This window comes from Caretta caretta, chromosome 11 (assembly GCF_965140235.1).
Source record: "Caretta caretta isolate rCarCar2 chromosome 11, rCarCar1.hap1, whole genome shotgun sequence".
Classification (NCBI taxonomy): domain Eukaryota; kingdom Metazoa; phylum Chordata; order Testudines; family Cheloniidae; genus Caretta; species Caretta caretta.
In genome coordinates, this window is record NC_134216.1 from 21,181,739 (window position 1) to 21,203,272 (window position 21,534).

The 21,534-nt window shown below is 38.3% G+C and overlaps 1 protein-coding gene across 7 annotated transcripts in view; it reads right to left on the reverse strand.

Annotated features, from left to right (window-relative positions):
- The window catches only part of LRP1B (LDL receptor related protein 1B), a 1,334,345-nt gene that overhangs the window by 25,376 nt on the left and 1,287,435 nt on the right, over positions 1-21,534 (reverse strand). For 6 of the 7 annotated variants that reach the window (XM_075117809.1, XM_075117811.1, XM_075117812.1 and 3 more), the window contains 3 exons: positions 19,063-19,237; positions 11,547-11,651; positions 10,567-10,680 (listed from right to left, as the gene is read on the reverse strand). In XM_075117809.1, coding sequence (XP_074973910.1) covers positions 10,567-10,680; positions 11,547-11,651; positions 19,063-19,237 — 394 coding nt within the window. The remainder of the gene's footprint in view (positions 1-10,566; positions 10,681-11,546; positions 11,652-19,062; positions 19,238-21,534) is intronic. The other variant, XM_048869167.2, reaches the window with a different exon arrangement.

Below are 21,534 nucleotides of genomic sequence, written 5' to 3' on the forward strand. Positions count from 1 at the left end.
CAACTTCAGGGATAAAGAAATTATGGAAGCTCTCTTCATGGATCCATAGTTAAGTTTAAGTTGAGTTTTGTACTTAAACTTAGTTTCACATAAGGAATAGAGTGTATCCACCACAAAATGAAAGCTCTTACTCTAGGCACAGATAGAATTTTCTCAAAATGTAAAAATAAAAAAATGCTCCTTTTAAGAAGTTTCACACCCTGTATCAGACCAATTTTTGGTCCTGAACGATCTTTATAATGAATGACACAGACTCTGAAAACTTCTCATGTAGCTACAACTCTCTGAAATCTGGTGCATTTACTACATTTAAGAATGTTACTGCCTTTCATTATTGGGACCAATGGGAATCAAGCCTTTTAGGAAGATGGTGGGTACCTATGCTGGGCAGACAGAGGGGAAAACTGGAATGTTTTTGTGCAGGGGAATGTGGATTTCAGTAGCTGAAAGTACCTGGCAAGTACAATCTGGCTACTTTGAGCAGTGAGTGTATTGGTGAGTCTGGCCCTTAGATTTAAGGTAGATACTCTATGTTTTCAAACTATTAGAAATATAATATGGTACTATTACCTTAATGGGGTTTTTGAGTGTGACTTTTTAATAATTAAAAAACAGAGGAAATTTCCAGATAAAATCTACTTTAAAATGAAGTAAATGTTCAGTATATATCCATAACTTAATGGTAAAAATATCACATGGATGTTGTAATGATTAAAAAACCAACCGAAAAAACAAGAATTACAAACCCAGGAACAACTGACTTAAAGATAGAAGAAATCCAAACATGTTAAGTGATGGAAATGCATATTTGAGGCAGCCAAACACATTTAACTCTACCCTGTAGTGACACCCTGGGGAAAAATTACATCTACTATGTCTTTAAAAACCTTTAAGCTAATCTCTGACTCTGAACACCATTATGCATGAATCATAATTATATGGTTATTGCACAGTGTTCATTGCAGGATGGATAAAGCTTGAGGCAGGACTTGATCTCTCATCTGAAGCAAGAAAACAATTGAAAAACACACCAATATTGGTGAGGGTCAAGAAACCTTCAGGTAAGAAGCTGTTCAATGGTACCAAAAATTGGCAAAATGTGCACCGATATCTAACAACATTGCTGAATCTACCCTAATTAGCTAATACAACAAAAGAATCAGAACTCCCTACACTGGGACAGGACATGCAGAGACATTGGTGAGTGCCTGTCTGCTGTTTTCTGTGGTAAAAGAAATAAGTGGCAGGGCATGGAAGCACCCCAATGTATCCTGCAATCCAGAAAGTTTCAAGCTCGTGTGCTGAGGGTACATGCATCACCAAGCCCAGAAGCCAAGCAGAAAATGTTCAAAGAACAACATATCTTTTCTCCTTTGCCAATATCTTTTCATCTCTCCTTTGCACTATTACTTTTTACATCACCAACTGAATTAATGTCTCTAAGGCATTTTGGGTTGGGATACAGCTTGAACAAAGGATCTCATAGAATATACAATTAAATTTTATTGATCTCTTCCAAATTGAAAGTGTTCATACTAAATTAGTTTAGTTTCAATTGAACAGGAAAGATCTTGGTGAACTAGAATGCTACACGTGAAAGTCTCCAGGTAATTATAATTAGGTAGCCCATTAACTGTACCCTATGGAGTTACATTTACCATAAAATATTTAACAAATCTGTTCTTCTCTGTCACTTTATTGGCCTATCATAGTTTAGAATTGCCTTTTAGTTTCATTCAGTCCTCTCTATGCTATATTGGTAGCTCTCACTCGATTCAACATAGATTTCAGAAAATGCAATCAGTGTGCCAGGTCAAGTGCCTTTAGCGCATACTATTGCTAGTTGTAAAACAGGCCCATGATTTTTAAAAATGCCCTCTTTGACAGGATTTCTGCCATAGTTATGAAACCCTCTTCTGCACATACAGTCTGTTTACATAGAGAGATTTACTGTGATTGAGTGTTCACACTTAAAAAGCTGTATAACAGAACAGAGATAACAAGAGAGGTATAGTATTGTAAGGAATATAAGCTTGATTATTGCAATTTCTTCCTTTTTGGTATCCCTAACAGACACATTGTCCACTTCTAATCAAATGTAAAATGCAGCTCTGAAGGTCATCTTTGTTCATTGCTCTGACTGCATCAATTTCCTCTTTGAAGCACTCCATTCATTTCCCTTGTTTCAGTCAATCAAAGTTAAAGCTTCTTGTCCTCACTTTTAAGGCATTTCACAACTTTGCCTGTCCCTACTTGTCCACTATTATCTCTTATTTTGTCACTCCCTCCCCTTTTCTCTGCTTCAGCAATGGCACAAGCACCATTTCCCACACCATTTCCCTGTCAGCTTCTCCCACGCTCATCTTCAAGCTGTCTTTGTGCATGGAATGCCCCTTTAATTAATCAAGGCCAATACTCTCTCCTTCAAATCTGATCTCAAGACCCCACCTCTGATGTGACCCCCTACCAGAAATCAATCCACAAATGATGGCTGGATTATACATCATTAGTGTAAGGATGATTTTATTATTTAAAATTAAATATGCAAAAATCATCACTTGTAACAGTCAAGAACCTTAAAGCTCTGCAATAACTAACCAATGTAACCATATGATCTGATTTTTGTTATCCTTATACTTGTGTGTCACAATCACCTGGGGGTCGGTTCAGAGCCCACTGTAGTAAGTGGAAAGACTCCCATTGACTTCAACAGGATTTGGATCGGCCTATTGTTACTTCTTGCCTCAGTTTAGATTTTAAGTTCTTTAGAGCAGGGTCTATCCTTTACTGTGTGTTTCTATAATTGTTATTACAGTGAGGTGCCAATCTCATCTGGTGTCCCCATGTGGTACATCAATGGAAATAATAAATAATACTAATTGAGAATTATAATAATAAGCATGTATTTGGGAAGGAGTATACATATAATGAATTAATGATGAGGGAAGAGATGAAAATCAAGTAAAGTAAGTAAGTCAAACATAAAATAAGAGAGAAAATGATGGAAAAGATGGGTGGGCATGCGATCAAAATAAATGGAAAATTTGTTACTTGATTATTTTCTTTCTGAAACTGACCTCCCCTTCAGTCTGCTATGAGCAAATTATGACTCTTGCTGCAGTTCCTGGAAGCAGTCCAGACATGTCTTTCAGGTTCCAGGCTTACCTGTGCTGCTTGCATCACCCACCGAATGCGTGCTACCAAAGCTGTAGATACACTTAATTGTGCAAAACAACTTGATTCATACATTTTAATGTTAAAAACTTGACAATAACGGTCTAAAAATAGAATGCTCTTAAGACTGCACAAGTCATATTCCTAACAATACATCCACAGTGGGTCCGATTGCAGGAGAGGTCTGATTGCAGAAGGTCATTGCCACACTAGACATCATTAGTTAAATTTACCATTCTGCTTCTGGACTTCTTGTCTCCCAGTCAGTTATTGGTGGGACATAGTGAGCCATAAGGATGAATAAGAAGAAGGGAGAAAATAAAACAAGAGTGTTCCCTTTATTCCTAAAACTAATTGTTAGGAATTCAGGTTCCACATTGTGCCAAAATATGCATCTTCAGAAAAGTACATGGCTATCTTGTTGTGTTGATGGAGAATCAGGTAACAGCCTTGCAGATTCCTTCTTCTGTGGTTGCTTATGTCCATTTGTCTCATGGTGACACCATGGACTTTGTATAATAGCCCTTGATCCCTTCATGAACTGGTCTACTTTATGCTAAATAAGCTTTCTTATTCAGCACTTTAATATTAAATGGAACAATTTGGATATTATTTTCCCACAATATTTAGGCTAAAAAGAGAAAAAAGTGCTGCTTGTTTTCTAAAGGAGTCAGTGCATTTGAGATATATTTTTATTACTCACCCAGGTTTGAGTCATAGCCTTTCCATCTGATGGTGTACTTTTTGACCAAAGGTAACGTAGAATTCTTGCCTAAGAAATGTATACTTGTGTGTTTACATTTCTTATTTCTGGAGTATGTATGACCTTGTCATCATGGAAGATACAGTAAGGTTTCTGTATCCTTAGAGGAGTCATCTCAGAGACTGTTGTGGGTGATGTGTTGGCTATTAAGAACAGTGTTTTGATTGGTTAAAAGGGATGAAATGTGAGACTTTATTCCATGATGGAATCGATCCTGTGACAGGAAAATGGATCTGACTGCCAGCTTAGAGAAGTGGCTGCTCTTAGGAATCTGGATACCTGGAGAATTCCACTTTGATAGCACTATTCAAGGCTGAGATGATGTTGTTCAGGGATATTTTTTCAAGAAATACAGAAGCATTGGGATGGTGGATTTTTTGTGGCTGATAACTATCTTTAAACTGGTAATAGAATTTTGTTAATTTTTTAACTTATACTGAAATAATGGATGGCTTGGGGCAAAATAAGCATCTTGGTTACTCTTTATGGAATCCCATTGTCCTTATCCCCTCCTATGCAAAAACCTAGCACAAGTAAGTGATAGAGTGGGGTAGAGATAGAAAGAACATTTGACCAGTGATGAGCCAAGTTTTTTGTTCTCTCAGAGTTTTTTCTCAGATAGGTGCACTTGTGAGTAATTAATTCAGGGAGGTCAGATGGCTTGTGTTACAGAGAAGTCCAGAAGATGATCACAATGGTCTCTTCTGGCTTTAAAATCTGACTTTACGTGCCCTTGGTGTCCGGGGCACTGGGCTTCATGCCCAGTGTCTCATCCTTGCTATGTGGGCTTTGGAAAGAAAGAAACTCCAGGGCAGAGCCCCCATGGGCATGAGAGAAACTCAATCCACTAGGGACAAAGACAAAAAAACAGACTAAGCAGGTACAGCAGCACTGGAGTGGAAGAGATGAGAAATAGCTAGGACTATGCCCCCTTCTTTGGTCCAGACCCTGAACTGTTAAGGAACCCACAAACACAACTTCCTTCTCTCTTTAGCCATGTTGGCTTCATGAAGAAAGAATCTCTGTTAAGAGCACTCTCATGACAACCCCAGGACCGTCAGCTCTGGGTCCAGAGAAAATCAAGAAGCAGCTCCAGCAGACACCACAGAACACTGATAATGTCTATGTCCATTGTAATCTCAGACTGCTTTCTACAGTTTCTACTTTCTCTTCTACTGATTAGCTCTAGCTGCTTCCAACCATTCCTTTACAGTCTCCTCATTCCAGTCTCATTCCAACTGCCCTCCATGCTACTCTCCTCCTTTCCTCTCTCCAGTCTGACCTTCCATCCCACATATTTCCCTTTCCCGGCCCTGTAATACTGCCACCTCTTCCTGATAAGACATTTAGTGTAAATACAATTTTAAAAAAATAGAACCCCAATAATATATTAAAAAAATAAATGAAATGTCAACTAAACAAAAGAAAGAAAAAAGTAGGCCTAACATGATGCTGGCAAGTTATTATTTCTGTACTGGAATCATTCATCATTTTTACCATCTTACTTATTTACATTGTCATCTCTGGGGGTAGGGATAGTCTTTACTGTAAATTTGTACAAGTACCTGGTAAAATGTACCTTGAGGCCTCTAACTGATGCCATAATATAAGTAAATAAACTATTAATAATTAATAATAATAAAAATGATGCAGTGAGGAGGCTCAGAATGCTCGACTCTTCCAAATTGTGCTTTTTTTATCTTCTTCTTGGTGGGGTCCTTCTGGAAGAAGTCCTCTTAGAGGATTGCCATATCTTTCGTCCTGTGGTGACAAATTTTGGAAGGGATAATATGGAATATCTGATTCCTGGATTTTATATGATTTCTTCATGTCCTTTTAGCTTTGTTGTCCTTTTGCCCTTAGTTTTCTCTCTTCGCTAATGACAGACATCTTCAGAGAATGAATGGAGGAAGTATGATGAAGTCTGATTTTGTTTGAGAGGAGCAGTTTCCTTTGGGTTGAGATTGTTCCTTCACTTTCTCTGGTTGAAAAAGTATATCCATATTCTTCAGTTCTTCCTCTTCATAGTCAGATTCAGAAAGCTCCCTGTTTGTGTGGGGTGTAGTCAGAGCTAGGGAGAGAAGGAAAAGATCTCTGGTGTCTCTTAGAACATTTTCTTATGTTTCAGTATCTTTATTGATTCCCCCCCTTTTGGGATTTTTTTTTATTTACGGGGTGGTATGGGGGGGGTTCCATACCTCTGGTAAGGAATAAGACCTTTTCATAGACATAGCTGAGAAGGGGGCAAAAGAGAAGGTTGGTATAGGAGAGAAACCTTTAGTCTCTGAGGAAAGAGTAACTGGATAAGATAGTGGCAGCTCTGCCTAGGGACAAGTAGACCTGGAGAGGCACCCGCTAATTTCCCCTTGAGATAGCAATAAGGCTTTACCTTTCAGGGAATTTTCCAGAGAGGGCCATTTCCTGTTGGCGTAGTTTGGTGCCTGCCAGCCAGTTTGATGCAGCCTCTCCAGATCAGGTTTGGGGAGAAGATCCTAATGTTCCAGCTGAGCTCTTTGCTATTTCTGAACGAATGAGTGCTCATAGGTTGGGTACAGCTGTGGAAAACCTCTAGACACCAATTGGGTGTCGCCACAAATGGACTTTTTAGATTCAAGCTCTAGGTTCTTCGCCTGCTTTGCCATATCTAAAATAGCAAAGATATAATATCCCCTTCTAAAGGGGATAGCAAAGACTTCCCAATTGCCCTGGGCTCCCCAGTTGTAACAGCTACCAAACCCTGAAGGAGCTGGTACACGGCATTGCAGCACCACTCAGATTTGGCCCATATGACCCTTCATAGATGGAGATGGAGGGCAGACGGACCAAATTTGATTGGCGTTGTGACCCTGTGTGCTATGCTGCAATGCCAATCAAATTTGGTCCATTTGCCCTTCATCTCCATTTATGGAGAGGCAGACAGGCCAAATCTGAGTGGTGCCGTGTCCCAATTTAGCCCCTGGAAATGTTGGGAGGCATGGGGTAGGGATACCCCACTAACACTCCATAGTAGCAAGAAGCATAAGACAGAAAAATGGTTTCTGGTGGAATGGAGCTGCTAGTGCCCCAAATATAGCTTTAGAGTTGGGTTATATAGATAAAAGGTGAACCACGGAGATAGAAGATCTGGTGCATGGTGGAAGAAATGTAACCACAGAGTCTGCATGACAAATCTGGATTGTCCCGGCTAACTGTAGCAAGCACAGCCTGTTAATAGTAGGTTAGGGTAGAGATGAGGAGACAGACTTTTTCAAATATATTTTGAATTTTTGAATTTTTCTTGATGTTCAAGCTGAATTCCTGCCGTGAGTATCTATAGTGAATTGCAGGCTGACAGCTTTTCATAAAGGTTAGTGATAGGATGTCAATAGACTACCCCATAATAATAAGGGGAAAAAACCTCTTTTCATGATGCAAAAATATGTTTGTATTCTGTTATGAATTATCTTATGCTATAATTAATGTATAAGATTGCTGAAGAACAAATAAGAATCATCTTATTTGCTAGTAAAACATTATTTTTTATAACTATAGATGTGGTAGTGACAGATGGACATTCACACTTTAGATGTTTAGTTTGGTCTCTCAATCTTAATTGGCCTCAAAGTCTTGAGAGATCGGGCTCTCTTGGTTCATGGTTAGTAAAAAATATTGTAGAAACCATCTTATTTATAGAATTATGGTATTTTTATTTCCGGACCCAGCAAAGTCCAAAAGTAAAGAAAACTAAAAAGATACACAAGACACTAGATTTGGAACCCTGCTGTGACTGATTTGCATCAGGCCACCAATAGGACAGTGGACGAGAAGCTGGATATGAGTCAGCAGTGTGCCCTTGTTGCCAAGAAGGCCAATGGCATTTTGGGATGTATAAGTAGGGGCATAGCGAGCAGATCGAGGGATGTGATCGTCCCCCTCTATTCGACATTGGTGAGGCCTCATCTAGAGTAATGTGTCCAGTTTTGGGCCCCGCACTACAAGAAGGATGTGGATAAATTGGAGAGAGTCCAGCGAAGGGCAACAAAAATGATTAGGGGTCTGGAACACATGACTTATGAGGAGAGGCTGAGGGAACTGGGATTGTTTAGTCTGCGGAAGAGAAGAATGAGGGGGGATTTGATAGCTGCTTTCAACTAACTGAAAGGGGGTTCCAAAGAGGATGGATCTAGACTGTTCTCAGTGGTAGCAGATGACAGAACGAGGAGTAATGGTCTCAAGTTGCAGTGGGGGAGGTTTAGGTTGGATATTAGGAAAAACTTTTTCACTAGGAGGGTGGTGAAACACTGGAATGCGTTACCTAGGGAGGTGGTAGAATCTCCTTCCTTAGAAGTTTTTAAGGTCAGGCTTGACAAAGCCCTGGCTGGGATGATTTAATTGGGGATTGGTCCTGCTTTGAGCAGGGGGTTGGAGTAGATGACCTCCTGAGGTCCCTTCCAACCCTGATATTCTATGATTCTATGATTCTATGAATACAAAGAGGATGTAAAACCCAGTGTAACTGGGCTGTGAAGCATTCTTCCTGCTTAAGGGGACTCCCTGGTGGTGCAGGGCTTTAACTCATAGCTACTGCTATACCAACCACCAGCTGACAATCAATGTACTGCATTGCTGGAAAAAGGGAAGAAGGTCTCTATGCCTCTGTGGTCCACTCATGCCCTGCTGCTGGAATGGCTCCTTGGAATTGTAGACAGCTGGGTTTTAGAGGAGCTTTGCACCTATTATAACTTACACTAGTGGCCCCAAGATTGGATGAGTTCAAAGGTGGTTTAATGGCATTCTAGTTTCTTCTTCCCATTTTAACAGCGAGTATTGGTGGACCACATCTGAGGATCTGCCCCAAGTGGGGAGTAAGATGTCATGAAATACGTATCATATTAAACCCCAATTTATGCTACTCCACAAGTTTCTAAGTAATTCACTTCTCCTTGGCTGAAATCCTGATCTCACTGAGGACACTGGGAGTTTTGCCATTGACTTCAATGAAGCCAGAATGTCACCTTTGATTTGGGTAAATAAAGGTAAAGCTTCAGAACAAAAAATCTTAAAAAACCCCCCACTTAAAAAAAATTCTTTCATAAACAGAAGTAGCAACAATCAAGTACATTAGAGACAAAATGCTTATTTACAAATCACATAATTAACACATTCTTTAAATTGTGGGAAACAGTGGATAAAATTAATGACTGATGGTCAATTCGCTATTAAACTTTCTATTTCATGTATTAAAATACAGATTTTAAATTGTTTTCAATTTCTAAGCTATCAGTTGATGTGCTTCAGTTTATTATACAGAAAGGAGAAAAGGCACTGACAGCACATTTTAAAAAACAATAGTAGTGGGTTGTTTTTAGTATGTAACTGCAGTTTTCTGACGACTCAAGAATGATATGCAGTGTTATGTGAAAATATAAAAAATGCAGAATTAAGACAACCATGTCCTCCATAAATTAATACATACTTCAAACCCATATTCTCTGAATTTTTTAAATCAATTACTGACAGTTAATGGAGACATATAAAGATTGCCTTCATTTTATGTTGACTTAATCAGAACACTAATCTGCTTTTCCAGAGAATTATTGTAGCTCAAGACCTAGCATTTCATTGCTTTGAAGTATTGGGAAAAAAAAAAGGAATTGTAAGCATATAGTCCAACAAAAATGAAAGAATGATTCCTCATCCTAATCACTTTAATTGTTCCCTCCCCCCCAAATAAAACCCCCACTACCTCCCAACAGAACCTCAATAGTATGTGGTTACTAATAGCTGAAAACATGTGTTTATACAACATGTATTTAGATGAGGCTATATATTAAACCTGTTGGACTTTCTGTATTTTATCAAATTGAAGTCTATGTCATTGGCTCATCATTCTAATTCTGACCCTTGCATCAGATCAGTTCTCTGAAGCTCTATGCATCTTATTCTAGTATTTAGAATCAATGAGGATGTCGGGCAGGATATATTTTCAATATGCACAAGGCAGAGGAAGTTTCCTTTCCTGATGAGAATTAACAGTTTCTTTTCAAGAAGTATGTCTGAAATTGCTTGAGAGAAAGGTAACATAAAAATGAAGGTAAATTATAAATTGAATCAATAAAGGATGAAAAGTGTTAAGAAGAGAGCTTTTCTAATTTTTTGTAGTTTGTGCTAATTGCTTTTTTAAACCTGATTTACAGATTAAGTTAACAAAGAGGTTTACCAATACAAGTCTAACTGTTAAAATGGCAGCCAAATAGCCTTCTTGTTTAATTACTCTGTAAATACTGGAAATGCAAAATCACGTTAAAATGTGCACAATTTGCTTCACCCCAAAACTTTATGCTGTGGATGCATTATTCATTAAAATACCTCAGATCCCACATCCAGGAACAAAAAGCTGAAGTAGTATTTTTATAATTTTTAACCATTATTTCTTCTTCCAATAATATGGCAACAGACACTCCAACAGTCTATGTTTAAATACAGTCATCAGTACGACTATTAAACGGGTAAGTGTGTATTACATAAATGAGCCCCTAGATTAAGTATATGCTGTGAAATGTATGTGAATGTGCATGATTTGAATCAATGAACTGTGGCCTGAAATGATGTCACACAATGTGCAGCATTAAGTGGAAGGTTAAACCTACTTGCATCTCGGTTCATTAAACGCAGTTAAAGTGCAAATTCCCTCATTCTGACAGTAGTAATCACAAGGGTTCACTTTCTGGTCACAGCGCTGACTTTTAAACCCCACAGAGCATCTGCAGAATTTCAGTAAAATACAGCTAAATAAATATTCTGCCTTTTGCTGAACAAATTTTAAACTCATTATATACAGTGATGGTAACACACACACACACGAAATATGCTCAGCCTTTTCACAGGAGGTCCAATCTGATAATATCTCAGAAAATATGGGTAATCAACACTAATCAAAAACATTTTGGTAACAGTGGACCCTGTATTAACCCCTTGCTTCAGGAATCAGAGTTTTGACACAAAGCACTAAAGTCAAATGTCCTAACAGTTAGTACTGGCAATTCCAGAGCATGATGGTCTTAAAAAAGAGAATCCATGTTTGTTTCCTAAGAATTGTTAGTAACATTTGTTACATGCTGAAGTTTCTATGTGTTTTTACAAAACCACATGAGTTAATGTGTGTGAAACTGGTTATCTCTGAGAATCTATGTTGTTTCATGTCAAACTATGTCATGAGGAGACTGTGTTAAAAAATGAAAAAACACCACTTAAAAAGAGATAGAAATCATTAGGCACCAAAATATCGATCATAGATGGTTAATCCCACACTATTATATATGTGAATTGCCAGCAAATAGGTCCTCACATTCACCCTTAAGTATTCTAAGTATTCTATTGTAAAATCTTCTTGTTGAAGAGCAGTAAACAATAGTCACTAAATCATCAACAATGTCAAATGATGAACAAAAGGAATATTCTGCAACTTGCAGTAGAACAGAGTGACAGACAAAAATAACACCTAGAAAAGTAAAATACCATTGTGAGTGGTACATCATCAATACCTGAACAGATAAGAAATGCAGATGAACAGAAACTTTATTATTTACTGCCACACAGATGTTTTAATGATACACACAAAAGTACTTACAGACAGACAGGTATATTTGTCTCTGGGTCCAGCTGACATGCACCACCATTATAACAGTAGCCATCACATAACTGACAGCTAGAGGCAATCTTTCCATTAGTGCAGCTGTAATGAAAAAAATTGTTATCCACATCATTATTGTTGAAAGCAGATGTGAACTATCTACAGATGAAAACATTCATCTTATGAGAAGTAAAAGAACTGCTGATTGATTAGATTTCACTAAGACTCTCTAGCTTGAGGCAGTAACTTTTTAAACAGATTTTTGTGGAACAGGTCACCATTATTCTATACAAATTCTAATATTTTCAGCCTATTTAGTTCATCAGAATAAACAATTACTATAATTTATGTAATCTCCCATTAATATCACTGCAGATCTTAATGGGGTATCTTTGCATTGCTGTAAACCTGTGTCCTTAAGCCATTGTCCTGGACACCATATGAAGGCAAAACAAGACACCAGGAATGTGGCTTAACTTGGGTGCAACTTGCTTAACTAATATATTTGGGAGCTATCCAACAATAACTCCTCCCATGCAGGTCATTCTTCCTACTATGATCCACTCCAGTTAGTGGAGGGCTGCCATCAGCCCCCCCCATTCTTTTAACCTGGTCCCAGCACTCTTGCTGGGACCCCATCATCCTTCCGTCATATCAGATTAATGGGGAGGGAAATATGGGGTTGTCTCCTGTAGTAGACATAAGGAGCCCCACTCCATTCCCCACCTTTTTTAGAGGAGACACAAATTGCAAGGGGGACATGGAGTGGGAGCTTTTCTTCTTGTGCAGAATGATTCCTAGAGCTGGTGGAAGGGCTTATAAAACACTCCCATTAAGTGTGCGGGAGCCAACAGGCGTTGCTACAGCCTTGTGTTCCACCAATCAGCCTAACCCTCCCTCCTCCAGACAACAAAGAGACTAAATGTTCCCAAGGAGAGGAATGTTGTATGTCTTCCAATCCACTTCTGATTCTGGTTTATAAGGGTATCAGACCTACCCTACTGAATGACTACCTGCACTGGGCACGTGCCAAGTTGTGATAAAAATGAATTGTACAGCCTAATCTACCCACTGGGTCCTTAGGCTGCTGCAAAGAAGGTGAAAAAATCCACACTACCCAGGCCAATCTGGCAGAGAGGGAAAATTCCTTCCAAGTCCCAACAGGTAATTAGTATGATGCCTACAGCAAGACCCAGAAGACCCAGTCCTATTATAATCCCAAGGGGGGAGTGGAGTGGGAGTTTTTCTTCTCATGCAGAATGGCTCCTAGAGCTGGGGGAAATGGCTTATAACCCTCCCATTAAGTGTGTGGGAGCCAATGGGTTTTGCTATAGCTTTGTGGTCCATCAATCAGCCTAAACACCCTCCTCTCCAGATGACAATAAGGCTGAATGTCCCCAAGGAGAGGAGGGTTGTATCCCTTAAAAGAGGCCAAAGAATTTCTTTCCACACTAGCCGAAAGTTCCCCCCACCTCTGAGGCCTTTTTGGAGGTGGGCATTGCTTGTAAAACCTCTAAGTGGTATTAAATGTAAGCAAATAAGCAATTCATAAATGGACTGATCCTCAATACTTCAGGTCTGAATAAATATTCCATTTCCAGGGCTTAAGAAAAAACATTAACATTTTGCCTACATTTTTACATAAAACTGTAAATAACATATTTTTATTCAATCTCAGCCTGAGTTTGAACTCAATTCTATGGACATAGCATGGTTGTCTTTAAAAACTCAACATTATTATTGCTGATTGTTTGTTCGACAGTAGTACCTACTAACCACAAGGTTAAGGGGTTATTGTGCTAGGTACATACATTAGTACATGAAAGTCCTTGATCTAAATAGACAAATAGTGAGTGAAAAGCAATATTTCCATTTTACACAGGGGGAACTGAGGCACAGGATGACAAAAGCAACTTTGGCTAAGGTCCCACGGGAAATCTCTGGCAGAGGTGTGAAGTGAATTCTCATCTCCTGGGTCCCATTCCAGTGCCTTAATTAAAAAAGACATCCTTCCTGCTGGCATTTGCCAACTGCTATCAAGCAGTAATCTGTGATTACCACACTTTCCCCCTATTATTAGAATAGAAGCTGTCTGTGGCAATAGTTGACAAAAGTAGACCTTTTAATGGTTTCTACTGTTGTGTGCATTGTAAAACTAACTGGTGAAAGTCACAAACCTGCAGCAAAACACAACTTTTACATTTTCTGAGATAAGACCTAGAACCCATGTGGTCATAGATCTAGCTGCTAAGCTCCTGTTCAGTTTTTTCAATTCATTGTGTTAGCAGCTGTAAACTGTACAACCTCTCGTTCTCCGTACCTAATTGCTGATTATCAAGCTATTCCTCTGGTACTGGTATTACCATTCAGTGCAGATAAATACAGAGATTAGCTGCAATACATATACATAGTTCTCAAGATATGTGAATATTCTATTTTATTAAAGTTTTTGTTCGCCTACTTACTAGAAATTTGATTCTCTCTCATTGTTATACTTATAAAACACAAAGTGGGATTGAACTGAAGACAATCTGCTTTTGTCCATAAATTACTGTACAGTAGTTGAATGTGATTACCAATCTATCCATCTGCACACCAGCAGCAGCCTCTTAACAGCTAAAAAACAAGTAGGATTCAATGCTGTGTGATACAAACACAGGTTCCACACCTCCATGTGGCATGTATTGTTTTCCATTTGCATCTTCTTTTTATCTTCACAAACAATTTCTTTTGGCTTCTTTTTACCTTTCATGATATCATTTTTCCCCCATCCTTTATTCTTTCAGTACTTGTTTCATTCTTCCTTCTTTGACCGTTCTCTTTAGCTCATTCCCATCTTCTTTTGGGCCCCACGTTTGCTTTTTCTTCTTTATTTTAATATGTATTAAAGCTCTGTCTTCCATTAAATAACTAGCAGTTTGAATAGCCCTACTTCCTTCCAGTCTGAAGTTATTGTAGCAGTGAGGAACTGAGAGGAGACACGTCTATTAGCAATGCCAGTTTAGCACTGTGTAGGTGGCAGCTTGGTTCCAGCAGTAATATGCACTAACAACAGGGCTTCTAAAGAAAGGCCAATTACAAAGCAACCTTCAAATTGCAAAAAGGGTTTCATGATGCTGATGATTTTCACACAGCTTTGCTCATGAATGTGAAAAGCTATTTCTTTCTTTAACCGTTTAGTTGGGGAAAACTGGCTAGGGATTATCTTCAAATACATTCATATTTATGGAAAACCTGACTGCTGTTCTCTGTGAAGCATGTTACACATTTGTGTAATGTCAACTGTAGGTCTATTTATTATATCTATTTTACAAAGATACAAAATTAAATATTTTATAAAATGAAAACAAAGCAAAAATGGCAGGTATATATATAGGCTTGTAATTAAAAAAGCAAAACACATTTAAAAAATAACACTGGCTACTGTAATTTGCTTTTTAAAGGGAAGCTATAACATAAAGTACATACAATAGTTCTTGGGTCCAGCATTAATTCACATGGCACAGGTCAGGAAAAATGATGGGTTCAAAGATGCACTGGCCTGGTTCTCCAGCATTATGATGGCTTCCTGTGGCCCCAAAAAAGTATTCCAGTACCTAGGGATTGCAGGATGTAGGTGGCCATGCCTCGTTTCCTTGGCTACACTCCCTGCACTAGCTCTATTGCACCCAAGATTCCCTTGAGCAGGAAAAATCCTTTTGTGGTGCTTTAAAGTGGGTGTAGTGCTTCTTAAAGAAGTCATAATAGGGCCCCAAATTAACACCTTAGTTATGAGAACATGACTGTTACACATGTATAATTTTATCTTTAGCAATTCCTGAATTTGGAATACAAGTTTAGTGTTCTCTTAGTATATGTTTTTTAATGGGATTTCCTAGATGTGTTTTCAGAGCCTCTTGCAGAAGCAGTTTCAAGAGCTGAGTCTTTCAGTCCTTCTGGGTGCTTTTAATTGAACGCCTTGCAGGCATCAGTGTCTTTAGCTGAATGCTCTTCCCTGAGGCATAAAAGCAACATGTTTTAAATGCCTTTTTCCTATATGGATCTATCATCTTCGACAAGGATCATGGTGAGCCAAAATCATCAAACATTTCATTAAACAACTGAAAAATTGCAAACATCTAACCAAGACTTTTGAGTCCACACTATGACTATCTATTAAAAGTACTTATGGACTGTTTACAACTATTTGTATATAACTAATAAAATGCAGAACAGGGTGAATTTGGTTTCTAACTGTCCTGGGAGTCTAATAGAGAACTGACAGATCATTAGAGGACAGATGGCAAGGAGGTGGGCTTTAAACTAGGTTAATGGGGGCAGGAGACAAATTCACATGGGTTAGTCCAGAACATGGCGACCTGGGGGAAGTGTTGGAATCTGCAGGAAATATAGGCAATCATAGCAAGGACAAAGGACAGACAAAAAGGTATAACTGGCATCACAGAGACTTGGTGGGATAATTCACATCACTGGAAGATTGGCATTGAAGTACACAACTTGTTCAGGAAACACAGGCAGGGAAAACAGGGAAGAGCTGTTGCCTTGTATATCAAAAATGTATACACTTGCACTTAGGTCAAGATAGAGGTGGGCGGCAGACCTGCTGAAAGTCTCTGGGTAAGGATAAAAGGTATAAAAAAACCAAGGGTGATGTCATGGTAGTGGTCTAGTATTGACCACTGAACCAGGAAGAAGACGTGTACGAGGCTTTTTTTAATAACTAACAATATCATCCAAGCCCAGGACTTGATGGTGACTGCGAACTTCACTACCCAGACATCTGTTGAGAAAATAATAAAGAATGGCACAAATCATCCTACAAGTTCTTGGAATGCATTGGAGACAACTTTTTATTACAGATGGAGAAAGCAATTAAGGGAGAGGCAGTTCTATTTTTGATTCTGAGAAATAGGAAGGAACTTATTGAGAATTTGAAGATGGAACGCAACTTGGATGAAAGTGATCATGAGATGACACAGTTCATGATTCTAAGGAAAATGGGAGAATAAAGACAATAGACTTCAAGAAGGCAGACTTTTGAAAACTCAGAGAATTGGTAGGTAAGATTCTGTGGGAGGCAAATCTAAGGGAAAAAGGAGTTCAGGAGGGTTGGCAGTTTTTTTAAAAAGACATTATTAAAGGCACAAGTGCAAACTATCCTAATCTGTAGGAAAGATAGGAATTATGATAAGAGACAAACCTTGGCTTAGCCAGGAGAACTTTAAAGATCTGAAATTGAAAAAAGAGTCATACAAAAGTGGAAGCTAGGTCAAATTATGTAGGATGAATATAAAAAATACAACACAATCATGTAGGGACAAAATTAGAAAGGTCAAGGCACAAAATGAGATTAAACTAGCTAGGAAATAGCAGGTAGCAAGAAAACATTTTGAAAATAAATGAGAAGAAGACAAAGACCAATGAAAGGATAGGCCCATTATTCAATGAGGAGGGAAAGACAATAACAGAAAGCACAGCAATGGCCGAAGTGTTCAGTGCCTATTTTATTTCAGTTTTCACCAAAAAGATTGGCAATAATTGGATGAATAACACAGTGAATGGCAGTGTAAATGGAACAGGATCTGAACCTAAAATAGGGAAAGAACAAATTTGATATCTTCAAGTCAGCGGGAACTGAAGAAATACATCTAGAATACTTAAGGAACTGGCTGAAGAGATAAATAATAGTCAATATGTATTTGTCAAGAATAAATCATGTCAGACCAACCTAATATCCTTCTTTGACAGGTAACAAGCCTTGCAGATGGGAGAAGCAGTATGTGTGATATATATCAACTTTACTAAGGCTTTTGATACTGTCTTATTCATAAGTAAATTAGGGAAATATAGCCTAGAGAAGCCCAACTGGTCGAAAATCAGTACTCAGAGAATAATCATCAGTTGTTCACAATCAAGCTGGAAGTACATGGAGTTCCGCACGGATCTGTCCTGAGTTTGGTTCTATTCAATATCTTCATAAATTATTTGGATAATGGCAGAGAGAGTACTTTTATAAATGCTACAGATGATACCAAACTGGGAGGGGTTACAAGCATTTTGGAAGACAGGATTAGAATTCAAAATTACCTTGACAAATGTGAGAAATGGTTTGAAAAATATATGATGAAATTCAATAAGGACAAATGCAAATTACTACATTTAGGAAGGAAAAACCAGTTGCATAAATACAAACTGGGAAATGACTGGTTAGGAAGGAGTACTGCAGAAAAGGATCTAGCGGTTATAGTGAATCCCAACCTAAAATGAGTCAACTATGTAATACTGAAGTAAAAAAAGTGAACATCATTCTGGGATGTATTAGCAAGAGTGTTAAACAAAACACAAGAAATAATTATTAAATAATTATTAAATAATTATTTCTAAATAAACAAGACACAAGAAATAATTATTTCACTCTACTCAGGACTGATAAAGCTTCAATTTGAGTATTGTGTTTTGGGCATCACAACTTGGGAAAGATGTGGACAAATTGTGGAAAGCGCAGAGGAGAGCAAGAAGAATGAGTAAAGGTCTAGAAACCATGACCTACGAGGAAAGATTGAAAAACCTGGGTTTGTTTGGTCTAGAGAAGAGAAGACAGAGGGGACATGATAACAGTCTTCAAGTACATAAAATGTTATTATAAAGGGGAGGAGATAAAATATTCTCCTTATTCATTGAGGGCAGGACAAGAAGTAATGCACTTAAATTGCAGCAAGGGAGATATAAGTAAGACATTAGGAAAAAACTTCCTAACTGTAAGGGTAGTTAAGCACTGGAACAAATTACCTAGGGAGATTGTGGAATCTCCATCATTGAAGGTTTTTTAAGAATAGGTTAGAGAAACACCTATCAGGGATAGTCTAGATAATACTTAGTCCTGCCTCTCAGTGCAGGGGATTGGACTAGACCACCTATTGAGATCCAGTCCAGTCCTACATTTCTATGATTCTGTGATTAAACAATTAGTTAAGGAATGCTGGGATTAGTAGCAACACAGCAAACTATGCTTTTCAGGCCAATTCTTCCATGTCTTAGGTGGGTAAAGATAATTAGCTCTTGGACTTATAGCTTAAAAACAATACAAAGAATTCTATAATTGCTAAATAATTATGTACGATACCTACTGTGTTTTATTTCTTATGTAGGACATATAAAGATTTATTACAACCTCCTGTATTTCAAAATGTATGATATAAAATTCAAGCCATTAAATATAAATTGCCTTCACTTGCACATGTGAATATCACTGAACTCTGCAATGCCAATGATGTAACTGTTTCCCACCTGTCATATTCAAAGCTGGGATCCTCAAATTCCACCAAAAAACAAAGGACTCTGCCTGGTTACTTATGAGCTAATGATGATACCATGTTTACATCATATTGTAACCCACCATTCATGTAGTACAATTCTGTTGTACACTATCAAGTATAATGATTTACTGATTATTGCATTTTAACTATTAATTCATCTACGTATATATCACTTTAAATCTAACAAAAACACTTACTTGCATATTATGTCATCACTGTCCTTGTTTATTATGCAGTGCCCACCATGGCATCTTACACACTTGTCTACTTCACATTTTGGACCCTCATATTGTACAGGACAGACACATTCTACACTTCCATCATCAGCAATGGTACAAGATTCAGAATTCACACAATAATGGTGGCATACATCTGCAAAGAAACATTAAAAGGTATTAATGAAAATTATTTTAATAATAATAATATATTTGCATCCCAAGTAAGAGGAAAAAACTTGGAGGGAAGGGCTCCAGTCCCAAATGGATGCTTAACCACCTCACAAATAATATTAACAACATGTAGAGAGCCTTCAAGGAATAGACAAAGGGATTAATCAACAAAGAATGCTAAATCTTGGAGCTTAGGAAGTATAGGAATACAGTGAGTATTGCCAAAAGTCAAGCTGAGTTAGATCTTGCAAGAGAAACTAAAACAAATGGAAAAGGTTTTTTAGTCATATAAATAAAAAGAGAACAAGAAAAGAAATGGAGCTGATGGGCCACCAGGATTAAAGATAATCTAGATATGGCCCAACAACTAAATGAATACATTGCCTCAGCTTTTAGTAAGGATGATAATGTAGAACACGGGGCACAGACATAATGGCTAATGGGAATGAGTGAATACAAATGGAAATTACCGCATCCGAGATGAGAGCAAAACTCAAAGAGCTTAATGAGCTCAAATTGGTAGTAATGGGGCAGTGATTGAGTAATTTCCATCCCAATATACTGATAGAAACATCACATGAAACTGCAAATCTGGTAGCAATGTTTCTTAATAAATCTATCAAATTGGGGGCAGTACCATATAACTGGAGAATAGCAAACATAGTACCTATATTTAAGAAAGGGGAAAAAGTGATTCAGGCAACTACAGACCTGTTAGTGTGACCTCAACAGTATGCAAGTTTTAGAGCAAATTTTGAAGGACAGAAAAGTTAAGGACATGGGGGTAAATGGAGAATGAAATGTAACATGGATTTACCTAAGGTAGACCATGCAATACTAAACTGATATATTTCTTTGATAATATTATGACAAGGGAAATGGAGTAGAACTAATGTATCTGGACTTTTAATGCATTTGATAGTGCCACATGCGGAATTATTAGTTAAACTGGAGAATATAGTATTAGTACAAGAATTGTAGGGTGAGTAAAGAACTGGTCAAAGGGGACATAAGCACTGGACAACTGCTGATAAACTGTGAGGTCCTCACTTGAAATCTTAGGTATTTTTTGTGTTCTAGATGGTCCAATATATGAAAATAGATGTCTTGGAATTTGAGAACAGCAAACCAATCTTGTGGTTTTATGTGTGGGATTGTTGAGGCGAGGGCTACAATTTGGAACTTGAATCAATGAATGAATGTAATGAGTTTCCTCAAGACTGTAATTGATCACTATCCTCCTTTTTCCCTTGGGAATTAAGAAGTAACAGAAATAAAAACCTCTCTTCCTGTACTGAAGAGGAACATCTACCACTGTGAGAGATGAGAAGTGACCCCACCACTTGTTGCAACAGTCTGTCATTAGAGGACTCCCTGCAAAGGGACTGGAAAGGTGGGTGTGGGGGGGAGGTAGGACCTGGAGAGGGTATAGTTCCTTCAAGAGTGTACCTAGGGGGCTCTCAACACAACCATCAAACTGGCTGTCTTGAGGGGATGTAGATCTCAGTGCTGCTGAGGAAGATGTCAAGGGCCTTCACCTATGGAATTTTTGTTTCTTTCTCAGTGGCTCTGGTGGTCTTTGGTGTGCTGTGTAGTAAGAGGAAGAAGACAGATGCCTGGGTAGGTCTGATGTTTTCCCTATTTCCTTCCAGGTTCCTTCCAGGTCACCCCAAAGGACCTAAGCATGGCCCTGTAGCCCTTCGATGTGCGTGAAGTGTCATCAATATTGCTGCTAAATAGATCAGAACCCTTGAAAGAGAGATTTTCCATTATAGTCTGTGCTTCCCCAAAGGTCCCAGAGGATTGCAACCATGATGCTCATTTCATAGTCATAGCCACTGCCATTGATCTTGCTACAGTGTCTGAGACATCAGTTGCAGCCAGCAGAAATTTCTGCACTAACTGAGTCTCAGCTATTAGAGATCTCAACTCATCTCTAGACTCCTGTGGTAACTTGTCAACAAAGTTCAAAATCTTTTGCCAATTAAGGAAGTCACACTTGGAATAAAGTGCTTGGTCGTTGGCAGTTCTTAGCTGAAGGATGAGTAAATCCCAAAGAGATCCAGATGCTTTGACTCCTTTTCCTTAGGTCTTGCTTTGGAATATTGCTGCTCATTTGTCAGTTCTTGGGCCATATTAACCACAAATGATTAAGGTGTGAGATGAGTACAGAAGCTCTGCAGGGGGTATGTGGAGAATGTTAAATAATGTGTTGAACTGATGTTATTTTATGTATTGTGACAAAGTTCCTCCTCTGCCTTAATGGGTCCTGCAATTATT